Raw genomic sequence first — 18,440 nt, forward strand, 5'->3', positions numbered from 1 at the left:
TGCCACAACTTTGGAAGTATGCTTCGGGTCATTGTCCATTTGGAAGACCTATTTGCGACCAACCTTCAACTTCTGATGTCTTGAGATGTTGCTTCAATATATCCACATCATTTTCCTTCCACATGATGCCATCTATTTTGTGAAGTGCACCAGTCCCTCCTGCAGCAAAGCACCCCCACAACATGATGCTGCCACCCCCATGCTTCACGGTTAGAATGGTGTTCTTCGGCATGCAAGCCTCCCCCTTTATCCTCCAAACATAATGATGGTCATTATGGCCAAACAGTCCTATTTATGTTTCATCAGACCAGAGGACATTTCTCCAAAAAGTATGATATTTGTCCCCATGTGCAGTTGCAAACCGTAGTCTGGCTTTTTTATGGTGGTTTTGGAGCAGTGGCATCTTCCTTGCTGAGCGGCCTTTCAGGTTATGTCGATATAGAACTCGTTTTACTTTGGATACAGATACCTTTGTACCTGTTTCCTCCAGCATCTTCACAAGGTCCTTTGCTGTTGTTCTGGGATTGATTTGCACTTTTCGCACCAAAGTACGTTCATCTCTAGGAGACAGAACGCGTCTCCTTCCTGAGCGGTATGACAGCTGCGTGGTCACATGGTGTTTATATTTGCATACTATTGTTTGTACAGATGAACGTGGTAACTTCAGGCATTTGGAAATTGCTCCTAAGGATGAACCAGACTTGTGGAGGTCTACAGTATTTTTCTGAGGTCTTGGCTGATTTATTTTGATTTTCCCATGATGTCAAGTAAAGAGCCACTGAGTTTGAAGGTAGGCCTTGAAATACATCCACAAGTACACCTCCAATTGACTCAAATGATGTCAATTAGCCTATCAGAAGCTTCTAAAGCCATGACATAATTTTCTGGAATTTTCCAAGCTGTTTAAAGGCACAGTCAACCTAGTGTATGTAAACTTCTGACCCACTGGAATTTTGATACAGTGAATTCGAAGTGAAATAATCTGTCTGTAAACAATTGTTGGAAAAATGACTTGTGTCATGCACAAAGTAGATGTCCTAAACGACTTGCCAAAACTATAGTTTGTTAATAAGAAATTTGTGGAGTGGTTGAAAAACAAGTTTTAATGACTCCAACCAAAGTGTATGTAAACTTCTGACTTCAACTGTATAGGGCAAAAAGCATGTTTTTAAAAAAGCTAGCAAGGATAGTAAAATTATTGCTCTGTTGATAACAAAATCACTCTCTCTCAACACTCTTTATATTACAGTAATACCAGAGTAACACAATTTGCATCAGTTTAAAAAACGTCATCATAAGTGGTCCCACAAAACTGTATCAAACTAAATATATAGGCCTATGGTTCATATGATCCATAAAGGTACTTGGACATGTTTCTCCACTCCAATTCTGGTAGAAGGCCACTATAACGTCACATATTCCCAGACACACTGTGTTACACTTATGCCAACTGGGACTACTACTACACAGGGTGACTTTTTGACAACGCAAAAACAAAGCGCTGTTGTCAAAACAAGCGCACATTTTTTTAGCTGCCAAAATGGGACCCACAGAGTCTAACGGGAAAATATAAAATGACACCCTGTAGAGGGGAATGGGGTGCCATTTGACACACAGTCAGTCTAATAGTCGATGCCCTGGTCCTCGTCATAGTGCCCGCTGTACTGCTGTTGGTACCCACCCCGGTACTCCTCTTCATCGTCATGGTGATACTGGTACTCCCCCTGGTAGTCGCTGTCACTAATCTCCGATCCATTGGTCCCCGTTCCTAGGCTCCCGTTGCCATGGCTACCGGCATTGTTGCTGAGGGTAACGGGAGAGGTGGGCTCCGTGGGGGAGGTGCAGTACTTGGGGTCGTAGATCTGCCTGCCCAGGCCGTAGCTGCTCATTCCCTTCTGGGATGCCACCTTGTTGGTGCCCATCTGCAGGGAGATGGTGGAGCTGTCTGCTGTCTGTCCTGCCGACTTCTGGTCGTAGATGTCACGGCGGGTACCCGGCGCCGACATGCCAGCCTGAGGGAGAGGTGGGAGGGAGAGAGAGAATGGGAGTGGAGGGAGGGAAGGAGAGAGGACAGGGGGAACGGAGGGAGGGAAGGTTAGGTTGGTGGTTAAGTGGGAGTGTGTGTGAGAGAGAGAGAGAGAGAGAGAGAGAGAGAGAGAGAGAGAGAGAGAGAGAGAGAGAGAGAGAGAGAGAGAGAGAGAGAGAGAGAGAGTAAAAGGGTTTGTGTTTGTGAGGGTGTGTGTTTGTGAAGAAAGCAAGAATGCGTGTGTGTGTGTGTGTGTGTGTGTGTGTGTGTGTGTGTGTGTGTGTGTGTGTGTGTGTGTGTGTGTGTGTGTGTGTGTGTGTGTGTGTGTGTGTGTGTGTGTGTGTGTGTGTGTGTGTGTGTGTGTGTGTGTGTGTGTGTGTGTGTGTGTGCACCTGGCCACAGTAACCTTTAGATGGTAGATGTCTCACTCTGATACAAGATTACTGCTAATTGCTTCCAGGGATTATAGTGGCTAGGAATCCACTGCAGCAGAACCATAAGAACCACAGTACTTTATAAACCACAGACGAACAGTACTCTTACCTGGCTGGCTCCTTTGTTGGTTCCCATCTGCAGACTGATGGTAGTCTGGTCATAGGGCTTGTCCGTCTGTGACTTTGGGTCGTATAAGTGTCTCCTGGTCCCGTACGCTGTCATACCAGACTGGCTGGCACATTTATTTGTCCCCATCTACCCAGGACAAAAACAGCTTTCAGACATGGCTCCATCCATAGGTCACAATGTCCTCTAATCAAATCTATTCTATGTCTGGCAATGGTATTGACCACAAATTTAATTTGTTTTTCAGAGTACGACTGGTATCCATTGTTTTGGTACAGACAGGATAAAACACACACACACACACACACACACACACACACACACACACACACACACACACACACACACACACACACACACACACACACACACACACACACACACACACACACACACACACACACACACACACACACACACACACAGAGTATACCAAACATTAGAAACATCTTGAGTTGCAATCCCTCCTTTTGCCCTCAGTACAGCCTCAATTAATTGCGGCATTGACTCTACAAGGTGTCTAAAGTGTTCCACAGGGATGCTGGCCCATGTTGACACGAATGCTTCCCGGAGTAGTGTCAAGATTGTGGGGACTGTCTTGTTAGACTTTAGTGCAGCTTTTGGCATTATTGATCGAAGTCTGCTGCTGGAAAAATGCATGTGTTATGGCTTTACACCCCCTGCTATAATGTGGATAAAGAGTTAGTTGTCTAACAGAACACAGAGGGTGTTTTTTAATGGAAGCCTCTCAAATATAATCCGGTTAGAATCGGGAATTCCCCAGGGTAGCCGTTTAGGCCCTTTCCTTTTATTTTTTTTTACTAACGACATGCCACTGACTTTGAGTAAAGCCAGAGTTTCTATGTATGCGGATGACTCAACACTATACAGGTCAGCTACTACAGCGAGTGAAATGACTGCAACACTCAACAAAGAGCTGCAGTTAGTTTCAGAATGGATGGAAAGGAATAAGTTATCCCTAAATATGTCTAAGACTAAAAGCATTGAATTTGTAACAAAACTCTCACGAAACCTTAAACCTCAACTTCATCTTGTAATAAATACTGTGGAAATTGAGCAAGTTGACTGTCATAAACTGTCATGGTCAAAACATATTTATGCAGTAGTAGCTAAGATGGGGAGAAGTATGTCTATAATAATGTGATGCTCTGCCTTCTTAACAACACTATCAAAGAGGCAGGTCCTACAGGTCCTAGTTTTGTCGCACCTGGACTATTGTTCAGTCATAATAATAATAATAATAATATAATAATAATATCATCTGGTCAGGTGCCACAAAGAAGGGCTTAGGAAAATTGCAATTGGCTCAGAACAGGGCAACACGTCTGGCCCTTGGATGTACACAGAGAGCTAATATTAATAATATGCATGTCAGTCTCTCCTGGCTGAAAGTGGAGGAGAGATTGACTTCAATCACTACTTTTATTTATGAGAGGTGGCACACAGCTCATGTGGCACACAGCTCAGACACCCATGCATACCCCACAAGACATGCCACCAGAGGTCTCTTCACAGTCCTCAAGTCCAGAACAGACTATGAGAGGCACACAGTACTACATAGAGCCATGACTACATGGAACTTCCACATCAAGTAACTGATGCAAGCAGTAAAATTTGATTTAGAAAACAGATTAAAAAAACACCTTATGAAACAACGGGGACTGTGAAGCAACACAAACATTAGCACACACACACACACACACACACACACACACACACACACACACACACACACACACACACACACACACACACACACACACACACACACACACACACACACACACACACACACACACACACACACACACACACACACACACACACACACACACACACACACACATTAAAATTGTATAAACTGCCTTAATCTTGCTGGACCCCAGGAAGAGTAGCTGCTGCTATGGCAGCAGCTAATTGGGATCCATAATAAATACAAATACAAATGTCCTTTGGGTGTTGGACCATTCTTGATACATACGGGAAACAGTAGAGTGTGAAAAAATAACAAAACAGCAGCATTGCAGTTTTTGACACAAATCAGAGCACCTGGCACCTACTACCATACCCTGTTCAAAGGCACTTACATATTTTGTCTTGCCCAATCATCCTCTGAATGGCACACGTACAATCCATGTCTCACGGCCTAAAAATCCTTCTTTAACCCGCCCGACATTATCTCTGTGGTAATTGCAATTGTGTTAGCATGACTCACCTGCAGTCCAATGACACATTGTCCAGCCTTCATTTTCTCCTCGTCGAAATGGCGCGTCCTCTTGTCCGCATACTTCACACCGAGGTCACAGTTGGAGTTTGAACCTTTGGTTTTCGCCTGTTGCATGGTAAGAGACAAAGTAACAAAGTCAGTGTTGCTTGCAGTTTTACATAAATGTTTTTACTCACTAATTATAACTGTACTGTTAGTCTACAAAGTGTCACCAGCAATTCAATACAAAACAGTGTTTGTTCGACCACGGATTTCCGCACCAACAACAAAAACAAACCAAAAACTAATGTTTGCCTCCTTTTCATGTCATGCTCTCCCATGGAACTGTGTGTGGTGTTATGGCACATGGTTATAACGAGGTCACGAACAACTCAGGGTTCCACATTCACCCCAGTCTAACCGAGAACCTACCACACCAGCCAGGGACAGAAGTGTGCTCTGGACCTGGGTCATGTTCCCATTCTCAAACAGGTCATTGGCCTCAAAGATGTCGTTGGGACAAAGGCCAAACTTCAGAATGGCTCGGATGAAATTCCCCAGATTTTCCAGCTAGAAGTGAACAACAAAGGAAATCAGACTCCGCTTCAGTCTCGTTATTTAGTCTTGTCGAATGAAAAGCATTTTCCCTCTGTGAAATGGCAGCGTTACAGTATATCAACATATTTTATTTTGTTTCACATACCTTGTGCCAGTTGAGTTTGGAGTGGTTGATTTTCTTGATGGAACCAGGCTGCAGTTTGTTTATCAGCCTAAGGTAGAAGAAAATAGTAAGCAATTACAGTTTGATATGAACATAAAACAGATTCTCAACTAGAGCAATGACAAATAACACACTGTTCCTAGTGGTAATGAAAATAATGACCGAGAGATTAAGACCACAGAGACCTCTGTAGGCCTTTTCAACACCTGATCACTGTTATGGCAACAATATAACATCCTGTATGAAGTCTACTTGAGTGATCATCTATCGAGGAATGTGACTAAGTATTCCTCTACATCCTCATAGCGGACTGAGCTGAAGACAGGCGAAGTCTAGGACTTGTAAACCAGTAAATTGAACAGGGCAAAACATCCTTCACATGTTGGGGATGATAATACAACCTAACAATATGGATTGGACAAATGGTATAATATGTATAATTACCTAAAACATTAGAATACATATAATAGTAAATCCCACACAGATACACTTTGTGTAGACAGAAAAAAAATAAAACTAACTCGCAGAGGATGACTCCGTCCTTAAGGCCCTTCTGGAAGTTCTCTCCAATGGGCATGCCCGTCACCTCCTCAATCCAAAACCGGAGCTCCTCCTCCTTCTGCAGGTCATACTTCCCTGCGATCTGAAAATATCAAATCATTATGTAACTCCACCCACTCTTCATTTAACAATAGTTCAAAATCAAACACTGACCCCCCTAGACACTTGTGGGGATATGACAGGTTCGGATAGGTAGGTTGTACGACATCAATACCACTTATCCTACAAGTAGGCAAGATCGAGCAATTACCATAGACTTCCGATCCTGCACGCAAACCCAATCCTAACACAAACCAAACAAGCTACATACTTAAGGTATCTTGTAATTTGATCCAATTTGAACCACAATGTAAGCCTACACCTAGACTACTTTATGAACTCCATAATCTTTTAGTATGATTGTTCTTTCTACTTGAATTTTGTATTTATATTGATGTGTGTATTTTCTGTAATTGATGTAATTCAGGGCACATGTGTAAAAGAGACCTTTGTCTCAGTATGACTGCCTGATAAAATAAAGGTTAAATAAATCAATATTATTCCTGTGTGTGACACAGGGAGTGAGTCGGTGAGTTCTAATAGCCTTTAGGCAGAGAAGATGTGTTTATGTTAAGTGTGATGCATTAGTCTGACCTCAACAGATTGCTTAGTAAGCAGTGAGCAGCACACCATTTCAATAGTTATAACTCGTGGTCTTTGGGCTTAGCCGGCCCACTCCTTGGGAAAGTTAGATTAGGTCTGTTTATGGGTAGACTTGCACAATCATTTATGGGGCTTTTAGCCCAATCTAAATACAGAACATTTGAAAAAGCATTATACAATTAAAACCAAAAGGAAAAACAATCCATTCTATCCATTCATGTATTTTCTTAAAGAGAAAGTCACTTGAGGTTATGCTTCAGTCCTCACAACAGAAGGCCAAAGCTTTTAAACTGAAGCCAAAGCCGATCTATCACATATCGTTCTAATGGTCTGTTTTTTTGGGAAAACACTCATCTCTCCTCTCCCTCACATCACTGCTGTGTGGCCTGTTGCCAGGAGTGGTAAGACACACAGGAAATTACATGGGCCGCTGCCCCATGACCTAACACTGGCTTTAGGGGACGGCTCCACAGATTCCCCAGTCCAGACTAACACTGTTGCTTTACCCAATGACTTGAAGGAGAGAGAGAAAGACAGACAGACAGACAGAAACACAGAACGCAAGATAGAAAGACTCCTGAGATGTCCTGAGCAATGAAGTGTCTTAAAATTCCATGAAAACATAACAGAGACAACGTTACGTGAGATAGCAGAGGGAGACATTAGAGGGATATTGCCCCCAGCAATCTTAATGAGCATTCATAGGCTGCTTGGTGAAAGCCCTGGGCTTCCAACTATGATGTACATATCTTCAAATTAAATCCAATTTTATTCATCACATACACATATTGAGCAAGTGTTTTTGCAGGTGTAGCGAAATGCTTGTGTTCCTCGCTCCATCAGCGTAGTAGTATCCAACAATTCACAACAATACACACATGTATAAGTAAAATAATTTATTTTACTTTAATTAAGAAACATGTAAATATTAGGTTGAGCAATGTCAGTGTGGTATTGACTAAATACAGTAGATTAGAATACAGTATATACATATGAGATGAGTAAAGCAGTATGTAAACATTTTTAAAGTGTTCCATTATTAAAGGGCTAATGATTCCATGTCTATGTATATAGGGCATCAGCCTCTAAGGTGCAGAGCTGAGAAACTGTGGTAGCCGGCTATTTAACAGTCTGATGGTTTTGAGATTGAAGCTGTTATTGATGCACTTGTACTGACCTCACCTTCTGTATGATAGTGGGGTGAACAGGCCGTGGCTCGGTTGGTTGATGTCCTTGATGATCTTTTTGGCCTTCCTGTGACATCGGGTGCTGTAGATGTCCTGGAGGGCAGGCAGTGTGTCCCCGGTGATGCGTTGGGCAGACCATACCACCCTCTGGAGAGCCCTGCGGTGGCGGGCGGCGCAGTTACCATACCTGGTGGTCATACAGCCTGACAGGATGCTCTCAATTGTGCATCTGTGAAAGTTTCTGAGGGTCTTAGGGGCCAAGCCGAATTTCTTCAGTCTCCTGAGGTTGAAGAGGCGCTGTTGCGCCTTCTTCACCACACTGTCTGTGTGGGTGGACCATTTCAGATTGTCAGTGATGTGTACACTGAGGAACTTGAAGCTTTCCACGTTCTCCACAGCAGTCCCGTTGATGTGGATAGGGCCATGCTCCCTCTACTGTTTTCTGAAGTTCACAATCAGCTCCTTCGTTTTGTTGATGTTGAGAGACTTTATTTTCCTGGCCCCACTCTGCCAGGGCCCTCACCTCCTCCCTGTAGGCTGTCTCGTCATTGTTGGTAAATCAGGCCTACTACCGTTGTGTCGTCTGCAAATTTGATGATTGGGTTGGAGGCATGAATGGCTACGCACTCATGGGTGAACGGGGAGTACAGGAGGGGGCTGAGCACGCACCCTTGTGGGGCCTCTGTGTTGAGGATCAGCGAAGTGGAGGTGTTATTTCCTACCTTCACCACCTGGGGGCAGACTGTCAGGATGTCCAGGAGCAGTTGCACAGGGCGGGTTTCAGACCCAGGGCTGAAACCCTGAGCTATAGTCAATGAACTGCATTCTGACATACGTATTCCTATTGTCCAGATGGCTTCAATGCAATTACAACTCTCCTTCTGTGGCCTCCAACTTCTCTTAAATGCAAGTAAAATTAAGTGCATGCTCTTCAACCGATAGCTGCCTGCACCTGCCCGCCCATCCAGCATCACCACTCTGGACTGTTCTGACTTAGAATGTGTGGACAACTACAAATACCTAGGTGTCTGGTTAGACTGTAAACTCTCCTTCCAGACTCACATTAAACATCTCCAATCTAAAATTAAATCTAGAAATAGGCTTCCTATTTCGCAACAAAGCATCCTTCACTCATGCTGCCAACATACCCTCGTAAAACTGACCATCCTACCAATCCTCGACTTCGGCGATGTAATTTACAAAATAGCCTCCAACATTCTACTCAACAAATTGGATGCAGTCTATCACAGTGCCATCCGTTTTGTCACCAAAGCCCCATATACTACCCACCACTGCAACCTGTATGCGCTCGTTGGCTGGCCCTCACTCCATACTCAACGCCAAACCCACATCTACAAGTCTCTGCTAGGTAAAGCCCCACCTTATCTCAGCTCACTGGTCACCATAGCAGCACCCACCTGTAGCACGCGCTCCAGCAGGTATATCTCACTGGTCACCCCCTAAGCCAATTCTTCCTTTAGCCGCCTCTCCTTCCAGTTCTCTGCAGCCAATGACTGGAACAAACTGCAAAAATCACTAAAGCTGGAGACTTACCTCCCTCACTAGCTTTAAGCACCAGCTGTCAGAGCAGCTCACAGATCACTGCACCTGTACATAGCTGATCTGTAAATAGCCCATCCAATCTACCTCATCCCCATACTGTATTTATTTAGTTATCTTGCTCCTTTGCACCCCAGGATCTCTACTTGCACATTCAACCATTCCAGTGTTTAATTGCTATATTGTAATTACTTCGCCACCATGGCCTATTTATTGCCTTACCTCCCTTATCCTACCTCATTTTCACATATTGTAAAGAGACTTTTCTACTGTATTATTGATTGTATGTTTGTTTATTCCATGTGTAACTCTGTGTTGTTGTATGTATCGAACTGCTTTGTTTTATATTGGCCAGGTTGCAGTTGCAAATGAGAACTTGTTCTCAACAAGCCTACCTGGTTAAATAAAAATAAATAAATTGGGGCGGTAAGCAAATTGAAGTGGGTCTAGGGTGTCAGGGAAGGTAGAGGTGATATGATCCTGAACTAGTCTCTCAAAACACTTCATGATGACAGAAGTGAGTGCTACGGGGTGATGGCCATTTAGTTCAGTTATCTTTGCTTTCTTGGGTAAAGGAACAATGGTGGACATCTTGAAGCAAGTGAAGATAGCAGACTGCGATAGACTGCCGGTTCCCCTCTCTCCACTGGGATTCTCTGCCTCTAACCCTGTTACAGGGCCTGAGTCACTGGCTTGCTGATGCTCTTCCATGCCGTCCCCAGGAGGGGTGCGTCACTTGAGTGGGTTGAGTCACTAGCATGGTCTTCCTGTCTGGGTTTGCACCCCCCCTTGGGTTGTGCCGTGGCGGAGATCTTTGTGGGCTATACTCGGCCTTGTCTCAGGATGGTAAGTTGGTGGTTGAAGATATCCTTCTAGTGGTGTGGGGGCTGTGCTTTGGCAAAGTGGGCGTGGTTATATCCTGCCTGTTTGGCTCTGTCCGGGGGTATCATCAGATGGGGCCACAGTGTCTCCTGACCCCTCCTGTCTCAGCCTCCAGTATTTATGCTGCAGTAGTTTGTGTCCAGGGGCTAGGGTCAGTCTGTTATATCTGGAGTATTTCTCCTGTCTTATCTGGTGTCCTGTGTGAATTTAAGTATGCTCTCTCTAATTCTCTCTTTTTCGCGTTCTTTCTTTCTCTCTCTCAGGGGACCTGAGCCCTAGGACCATGCCACGGGACTACCTGGTATGATGACTCCTTGCTGTCCCCAAAGTGGGCAAAGAATGTGTTTAGCTTGTCTGGGAGCAAGACGTCAGTGTCCGCGCTGCGGCTGGTTTTCCCTTTGTAATCCGTGATTGTCTGTACACCCTGCCACATACAGTGCAAGTTAAACGTGTGGACACACCTACTCATTCAAGGGTTTTTCTTTACTGTTTACTATTTTATACATTGTAGAATAAGTGAGGACATCAACTATGAAATAACACATGGAATCATGTAATAACCAAAAAAAGTGTTAAACAAATCAAAATACATTTTATATTTGAGACTCTTCAAAGTAGCCACCCTTCGCCTTGATGACAGCTTTGCACACTCTTGGCATTCTCTCAACCAGCTTCATGTCATCAAGGCAAAGGGTGGCTACTTTTAAGAATCTCAAATATATATTTATTTGTTGAACACTTTTTAGGTTACTACATGATTCCTGTCATGTTTGTCATTTATTGTCATGTCTTGTCCCTGTGCTCCCCATGCTATTCGTTTCCCTCTGCTGGTCTTGTTTGGTTCTATCCTTCTCTCTCCCCCTCCCTCTCTCACTCTCTCGCTCTCTCTTCTCTCTGTCGTTCCGTTCCTGCTCCCAGCTGTTCCTATTCCCCTAATCATCATTTAGTCTTCCCACACCTGTTCCCGATCCTTTCCCCTGATTAGATTCCCTATTTATTCCTTTGTGATCCGTTCCTGTGCCGTCGGTTCCTTGTTTTGTATTCCATGCTGTAATTGCGTTTCGCCCTGTCCTGTCGTGTTTTTTGCCGTGATTGTGTATCACCCTGTCCTGTCGTGTTTTGTGCCTTCTTCAGACGCTGCGTGTGAGCAGGTGTCTCAGTTGACTACGGCCTCACCCGAAGCGACCTGCAGTCTGTGGCCGCTTCTCCAGTTGTTTTCCCCTCTACTATCTAGAGGATTTCAGTTATTCGGTTTTGAGCATTAATAAACTCTGTTTCTGTTAAGTCGCGTTTGGGTCCTCCTTCACCTGCATAACAATTCCACATGTCTTCACTATTAGGTGTGTCCAAACTTTTGACTGGTACTGTACATCTCATGTCTGAGCCGTTGAATTGCGACTCCACTTTGTCTCTATACTGACGTTTTGCCTGTTTGATTGCCTTACGGAGGGAATAACTACACTATTTGTATTCAACCATATTTCCAGTCACCTAGTCATGGTTAAAAGCGGTGGTTCACACTTTCAGTTTTGCGCGAATGCCTTCCACGGATTCTGGTTTGGGTAGGTTTTAATAGTCACTGTGGGAACAACATCCCCTACACTTCCTGATGAACTCAGTCACCGTGTCCATGTAAGCGTCAATGTTATTCTCAGAGGCAACCCGTAACATATCCCAGTCTGCGTGATCAAAACAATCTTGAAGCATGGATTCCGATTGGTCAGACCAGCATTGAATAGACCTTAGCACGGGTACTTCCAGTTTGAGTTTCTGCCTATAGGGAGGGAGGACCAAAATGGAGTCGCGATCTGAGGGCCTTGTAGGCACCTCGAAAAGGTGAGTGGCAGTGATCTAGTGTTTTTCCTAAGCGAGTACTACAGTCAAGGAGTTGATAGAACTTCGGCATCGTTTTACTCAAATATGCTTTGATAAAATTTCCAGCTACAATAAATGCAGCCTCAAGATATGTGATTTCCAGTTTTCATAAAGTCCAGTGTAGTTCCTTGAGGGCCGTCGTGGTATCGGCTTGAGGGGGAATTTCCACGGCTGTGACTATAACCGAAAATAATTATCTTGGGAGGTAATACGGTCGCATTTGATTGTGAGGTATTTTATGTCAGGTGAACAAAAGGTTCTGTATGTTATCACAATCGCACCATGAGCAGTTAATCATGAACTATACACCCCGCCTTTCTTCTTCCCGGAGATTTCTTTATTCCGGTCTGTGGGATGAACTGAGAACTCAGCTGGCAGTATGGAAGGGGAGAGTATATCCTGAGAGAGCCATGATTCCGTGAAACAGAGTATGTTACAGTCCCTGACATCTCTCTGGAAGGAGATCCTCACCCTGAGCTCGTCTACTTTATTGTCCAGAGAAAGTAAGTGAGTAATATACTTGGAAGCGGTGGATGGTGTGCCCGCATCCTGAGTCAGACTAGAAGTCCACTCTGAATACCTCTTCTACGTCTACGGCGACATGGAGCAGCCTCTGGGATAAGTCCAATTGCCCTTGGGGGTAAGAACAAAGGATTGAATTCAGGAAAGTCCTATTCCTGGTCGTTACCGCCGCTCTGATATCCAGAAGTTATTTCCAGGTGTATGTAATAACACAAAAAACGTTCTGGGCTAATAATGTCAGAAATAACACACACACAAAAAAAAATACTCCAAAGTTGCTTTGGAGCTAGAAGCAGAGCGGCCATGTCTGTCAGCACCATCTTGCTGCTTTCATTAATTAATCAAGAGAAAGCACTCAGGATGCCACATGCACACCTCAGAGTGCTGATCTAGGATCACGACTCCCCTGTCCATGTAATCTTATTCATTATGTTCTAAAAGGCTAAACTGATCCTAGATCAGCACTGAGACAATACATACAGCTGGCTCTAGGGCTAATTATCGACTAAGGAGGTATTGTTTTTCCTCGCTGCACCACAGGAGCAGCCCAAGCAAGTTATGGTACAGTAACAACGCTGGAGTCAGTAATTTCCCCATACAGAAGGAATGTGGTATAGCGATCGACCAGGTTTCTTCCTCGCAGCTCAAATTACTGTAGTGCATCCTCAGTCTGGCACGCAAGCACAGATCTGACTGCCTCATGGGGAAACCAGAGGGGTTCAGACACTACATACAGTGTACCTGGATATCAAGGAGACAATCTGACTCTTACAAGGTCTTTGGACAGGAAAATGCAAACCCAATTGATGGCTGTGTAACAAAAATGCAACTGTTCACAATACAACCTCAGTGTGGAAATATATAAAATATATACTTTTTTTAAATGAATTATTATTTCACTAAATATTTCAATAACAGAGATTGTGAGCCATGGGCAATTGACTTCCATGCAAATGTATGGAATAAAAGGTTAGCTACCGAACCTGAACAATACAAAGATATCTCAAAGTAACAAAACCTCCAAGTTTATATCAACCTCAAAAACAAAAAGCCATTGGCAATACCACTGGTCTGTTTTCACTGTCTGAGTCAAGCTACCACAGTGTCAAAACAGACCCTCTTCAGGGTCTGTGTGTGTGTGTGTGTGTGTGTGTGTGTGTGTGTGTGTGTGTGTGTGTGTGTGTGTGTGTGTGTGTGTGTGTGTGTGTGTGTGTGTGTGTGTGTGTGTGTGTGTGTGTGTGTGTGTGTGTGTTTGAGAATGTGGGCAGATCCCTCATCTGCAATTTATTAAACACACACGCTGCACTTGAGTGAAACACACACACACACACACACGCACACGCACACACACACACACACACACACACACACACACACACACACACACACACACACACACACACACACACACACACACACACACACACACACACACACACACACACACACACACACACACACAAAACCAGCACCTCTTGCTGACTATGGTGAAAACAAGCAAGTAGAGGTTTTCCAAAGGTTCAGAGCCATCTGTGATAGGCCTAATCCTCCACATTCAGAGTCTAACCTCTGCTGAAAGAAGTCTTCAGTGTGAAGGGACCTGAAATCCCATCAACCTCACACATAAAAACTCCCACTTTAACTGTTTCTAACAGTTCATCACCCTTCACACACATAACAAACCAAACGTTTGTGCCTAATAGTTCATCACCCGCCAACATGAGAGCCTTGACAGAGTCAAATCTGAAATCTGTCATCAAGATGAAAAGGGAAAACAATTATTTCAGTATTGCTCAAAGGCTGTGTGTAAAAAAGATGCCCGCCATTCCTACAAAGACCAGCAGTCTTTAAAAAGGGCAAAGAGTCTTCAATGTGGTTAAAAGGAGGGGAAAGTTGATGTGATGTCCCTGAAATAATTAATCCGACTTCGATACCAAGCTGGAAGGGTCAGAGTTCAATGTGAAAGGTAGATAAAGGAAAAAGTGCCCCTCGCAACCTTGTCGTGCCAAACAAGCTACGCTATGCTAGCCGTTACTATGAGACTCATGTCCCACACAGGGAGTCCTTTATTTTAAAAATGGCCAATGCAGCCATTTTTTTCTCAATATCAAATCATTTCTGGGTAACAATTAAGTACCTTACTGTGACTGTTTTCATTTAAATGGCCAAAAAAAGTGTAAAAATAGCTTCTTAACAAAGTGCAATTTCTCAAGCAAGAACTTTGCTAGAACTGTCTGAGAGAGGTCTAAGTGGGGAATGGAAAACAGAAAATGTGCCATTATTGGGAGAGAGGCTTGGAACTGTTACTTATTGGTCGAACTCATTTACGCATGGTGATGTCACTGTGGATAGCCAAAACTCCATCCCATGGAACGCCGTTTGGGTCTTTGCCGGTCAAAAAAGATACACGTCACAATGACGCATTAAATAAGCTTTTAATTGAAATTTTTTCTTTATTTAACTAGGCAAGTCAGATAAGAACAAATTCTTATTTTCAATGATAACCTAGGAACAGTGGGCTTGTTCAGGGGCAGAACGTTATACCTTGTCAGCTCGGGGATTCCATCTTGCAACCTTTCGGTTACTAGTCCAACACTCTAACCACTAGGCTACGCTGCCGCCCCAATGACATGTCAAATAACACAATTCTATTATAGAATGTTGTGTGTGCTGAATTTGCAGTCATTTTCATTATTCTTAGCAATGATTTAGGAATCCTTGCGAATAAGTATTACCTAGGTAGCCACGTGTTGTTCGCCTATTGAAATTTAACTTCAGTTCATGAAAATAAATAGCTAGCCAACTACGTAACCCCGTTGCCCAAAGCTAACGTTATAAACAGCCAGGTAGCTTAATCTGGCTAGTGAGGCTCGACCGGACCGGGTTATGTGTTGTGAAGCTAGCCACAATTAGGATTAGGCACAATAGTGGAATTTGCAGTTTGCCTTCAAAATAAAAGTACCTATTTGAAAGTGATGCAGAAGGTTACAATTGGTGGAATCATGCCATATTTAGACTAGATAATGTTAAACAAGGTTGGAATGTGAAGCAATGAAATGGGGTATCAGTCTACTCAGTGGCACCCACAGAACACAACTGTGAAGAGTTTAGCGTTATCGTGGGACTGTAGCTCTTATCGCGGGATTGTGACTGTCTGAAATCACCTCCCCAGTCAGCCTATTGTGTGTATTCACATTCATATCGCACTGTACAGCTTTACCTAAGGACTGGGGATCAACGAAATGGAGTATCAGTCTACTCAATACCCAATATGTTTTTAATAATAATAATATAATAATAATATATGCCATTTAGCAGACGCTTTTATCCAAAGCGACTTACAGTCATGTGTGCATACATTCTACGTATGGGTGGTCCCGGGGATCGAACCCACTACCCTGGCGTTACAAGCGCCATGCTCTACCAACTGAGCTACAGAAGGACCATTTTAAAAAATGAATTACAAAAAAAACCACAAGGAAGGGATAACATTAAATTATTAGAACATGAAGGACAAACAATACAGCAACAAGACACTATTAAACATGTATCAGTCATTCCTCAACAGAGCCATCCTTATGTGTGAGGGTGCGTGTGCATGATAATGATATAAAATATATGTCATAGTTTCCTTTTTCATGATCAAAATCTTGTGAAACCCGAACCCTCCAAGATCCCCCCCCACAGTTCCCCAATAGCTGTCCCTCAACCATACAAGACCACTCTCACAGTCCCCCCCAGAAGAAGACAAAGAAAAAATACAATTAATTCCATTCCCCACCCCCAAGAACCCCCCACTGCACCAACAACCAAGAGAATAAACTAAAGAGAAATAAGGAAAAGACAGAAGAAAACAGCAAACAACAATACAAAAAATAAAAATAATAATACATTTAAAACAAAGGACATCAAGGACAACTGAAATCATAACAGCAATGCCAACAGTATATGCTTGTGGGAATCAACGAAATGGAGTATCAGTCTACTCTTCCCAACATCCTCCTCAGAGTTATCAGACTCCAAAACATCCACGCAGTATCATTTTTCCTCTGGAGTAACGCTCAATACATATAGTAGATTGACAATAAATATGGCTCAATTCAGTTGTTTCAGAGTCCCGCAATAAGAGCTACAATGCTAATGTTCTCTGGGTGTCACTGAATAGACTGATACGCCACATCATTGATCCACAATCCATAGGAAAGGCTGTACAGTGAAACAAGTATGCCCCCAATGCAATTCTAAAGTCTAATACATCCCGTGTGATTTCAACAGATTTGTCAAATTAACCATTAGTCTTTTGTTGATTTTATATAACCTTGTTTATTATGATCTATTCAAATATAGTGTAATTCTACTTTTTGTATTCATTTGCATCACTGTCAATGACATACTTTTAATTTGAAGGCTAACCAAAGTCTACTATTGTGGCTAATCCTTATTTGGGCTAGCTTCACATAGATGGTCTGACCTCCATTAATCAAATAAGAACAGTTTCATTAATTAGGGTTATTTTTGATGATGACACCTACCTATATAGTTAGCTAGCTAACGGTTTTGCTTTGTTTTTGGGGAAGAACATTGTTTTGCATCCATCAGCTAGCTAGCTTTGTTTATGACCAGCATTGTAGGTGCGCGAGACAACTTTACCAGCATCATAGCATACGTATCGATGAATCGTTGTGACATATGAAATACGAGTGATGGTGTAATCTATGTGTAACAACTACGTACAAAAGTCATGAACGCGTTAAATTATTATGTGAAGTCATATTCAGGTCCTGATTGGTCAACAAGCTTATTTGACACGTCAAATAACACTATTTGATGTGTATATATTTTTTTACACGCAAAGACCCAAGCGACGTTCCATAATATCCCACCAAAACAAACAGAAATTCCAGGCAGTCTTTTCAACCAGCTCTTTCACTAAAAAGTCCATTATCATAATTTTCACAAGTTCACAGTATTATTCCAATCTCGGTGTGGAAATATATACAAAGCCTTTAAAACGTCCCGTGGATGGCTGACAGAAGGGAGTGTGTACAGTTCCTGTTCGGATCTAGCAATCTCTCCTCTACAGCCCAACAATAGCTCCAGTGTTCTTGGTACTTGATAGAGCAGAGCTAGCGAGGCATTCAGAGAGGAAAGAGGGGGAGTAAAGCAGAAATGGGTTCATCTTTCTCTTTTCTCAGGCATGCAGAGAAAGAAACCCCCTTGTCTTGTACTACCACTCCTGCCTACGCAACTGGAAGCATTTCCTGATGGGTCTGGGGAATGGAGACAACATCTGGACTGAAAAAAGAACGAGATTGCCGTATTGTAAACGGGCCGCTCCTTATGGATATGACTTTACTGTACTGCATGTTGCAAAAATCACAGGCTTTGTCCTCCAAAAACCTCTTACTGTTTGTTACCACAAAACCCACAATCTGTCCAAATATTGGTTATCCATTTATTGGAGAGGAAATAGCATTGAATGGAGCCTTGACAATAGAGACAGCTGGTGGGGCGTTAATAAATGATTAACCTTCCGTGGCTCTGGAAAATGTTCAATGGAGTGGAATGATGCAATGATGATGAGCGTGAGGTGAGGTAGAAACAATTCACCATGTCTGTTTATGTCGCCCTAGGCCCATTGTCATATTGCTGTTTGTTGTAGTGCTGAGCGATTCA

The 18,440-nt window shown here is 43.2% G+C and overlaps 1 protein-coding gene across 1 annotated transcript in view; it reads right to left on the reverse strand.

The window, feature by feature from the left end:
• Positions 1-1,171: 1,171 nt before the first annotated feature.
• LOC124040967 (calponin-3-like) overlaps positions 1,172-18,440 on the reverse strand; it is a 36,354-nt gene continuing 19,085 nt past the window's right edge. Inside the window, exons 2-7 of the mRNA XM_046358108.1 lie at positions 6,057-6,178; positions 5,518-5,584; positions 5,247-5,384; positions 4,824-4,940; positions 2,570-2,716; positions 1,172-2,012 (exon numbers count right to left, since the gene is read on the reverse strand). Of these exons, the coding sequence (XP_046214064.1) occupies positions 1,623-2,012; positions 2,570-2,716; positions 4,824-4,940; positions 5,247-5,384; positions 5,518-5,584; positions 6,057-6,178 (981 nt within the window). The 3' untranslated portion in view covers positions 1,172-1,622. The remainder of the gene's footprint in view (positions 2,013-2,569; positions 2,717-4,823; positions 4,941-5,246; positions 5,385-5,517; positions 5,585-6,056; positions 6,179-18,440) is intronic.

Source organism: Oncorhynchus gorbuscha, linkage group LG08, assembly GCF_021184085.1.
Source record: "Oncorhynchus gorbuscha isolate QuinsamMale2020 ecotype Even-year linkage group LG08, OgorEven_v1.0, whole genome shotgun sequence".
Lineage (NCBI taxonomy): Eukaryota > Metazoa > Chordata > Actinopteri > Salmoniformes > Salmonidae > Oncorhynchus > Oncorhynchus gorbuscha.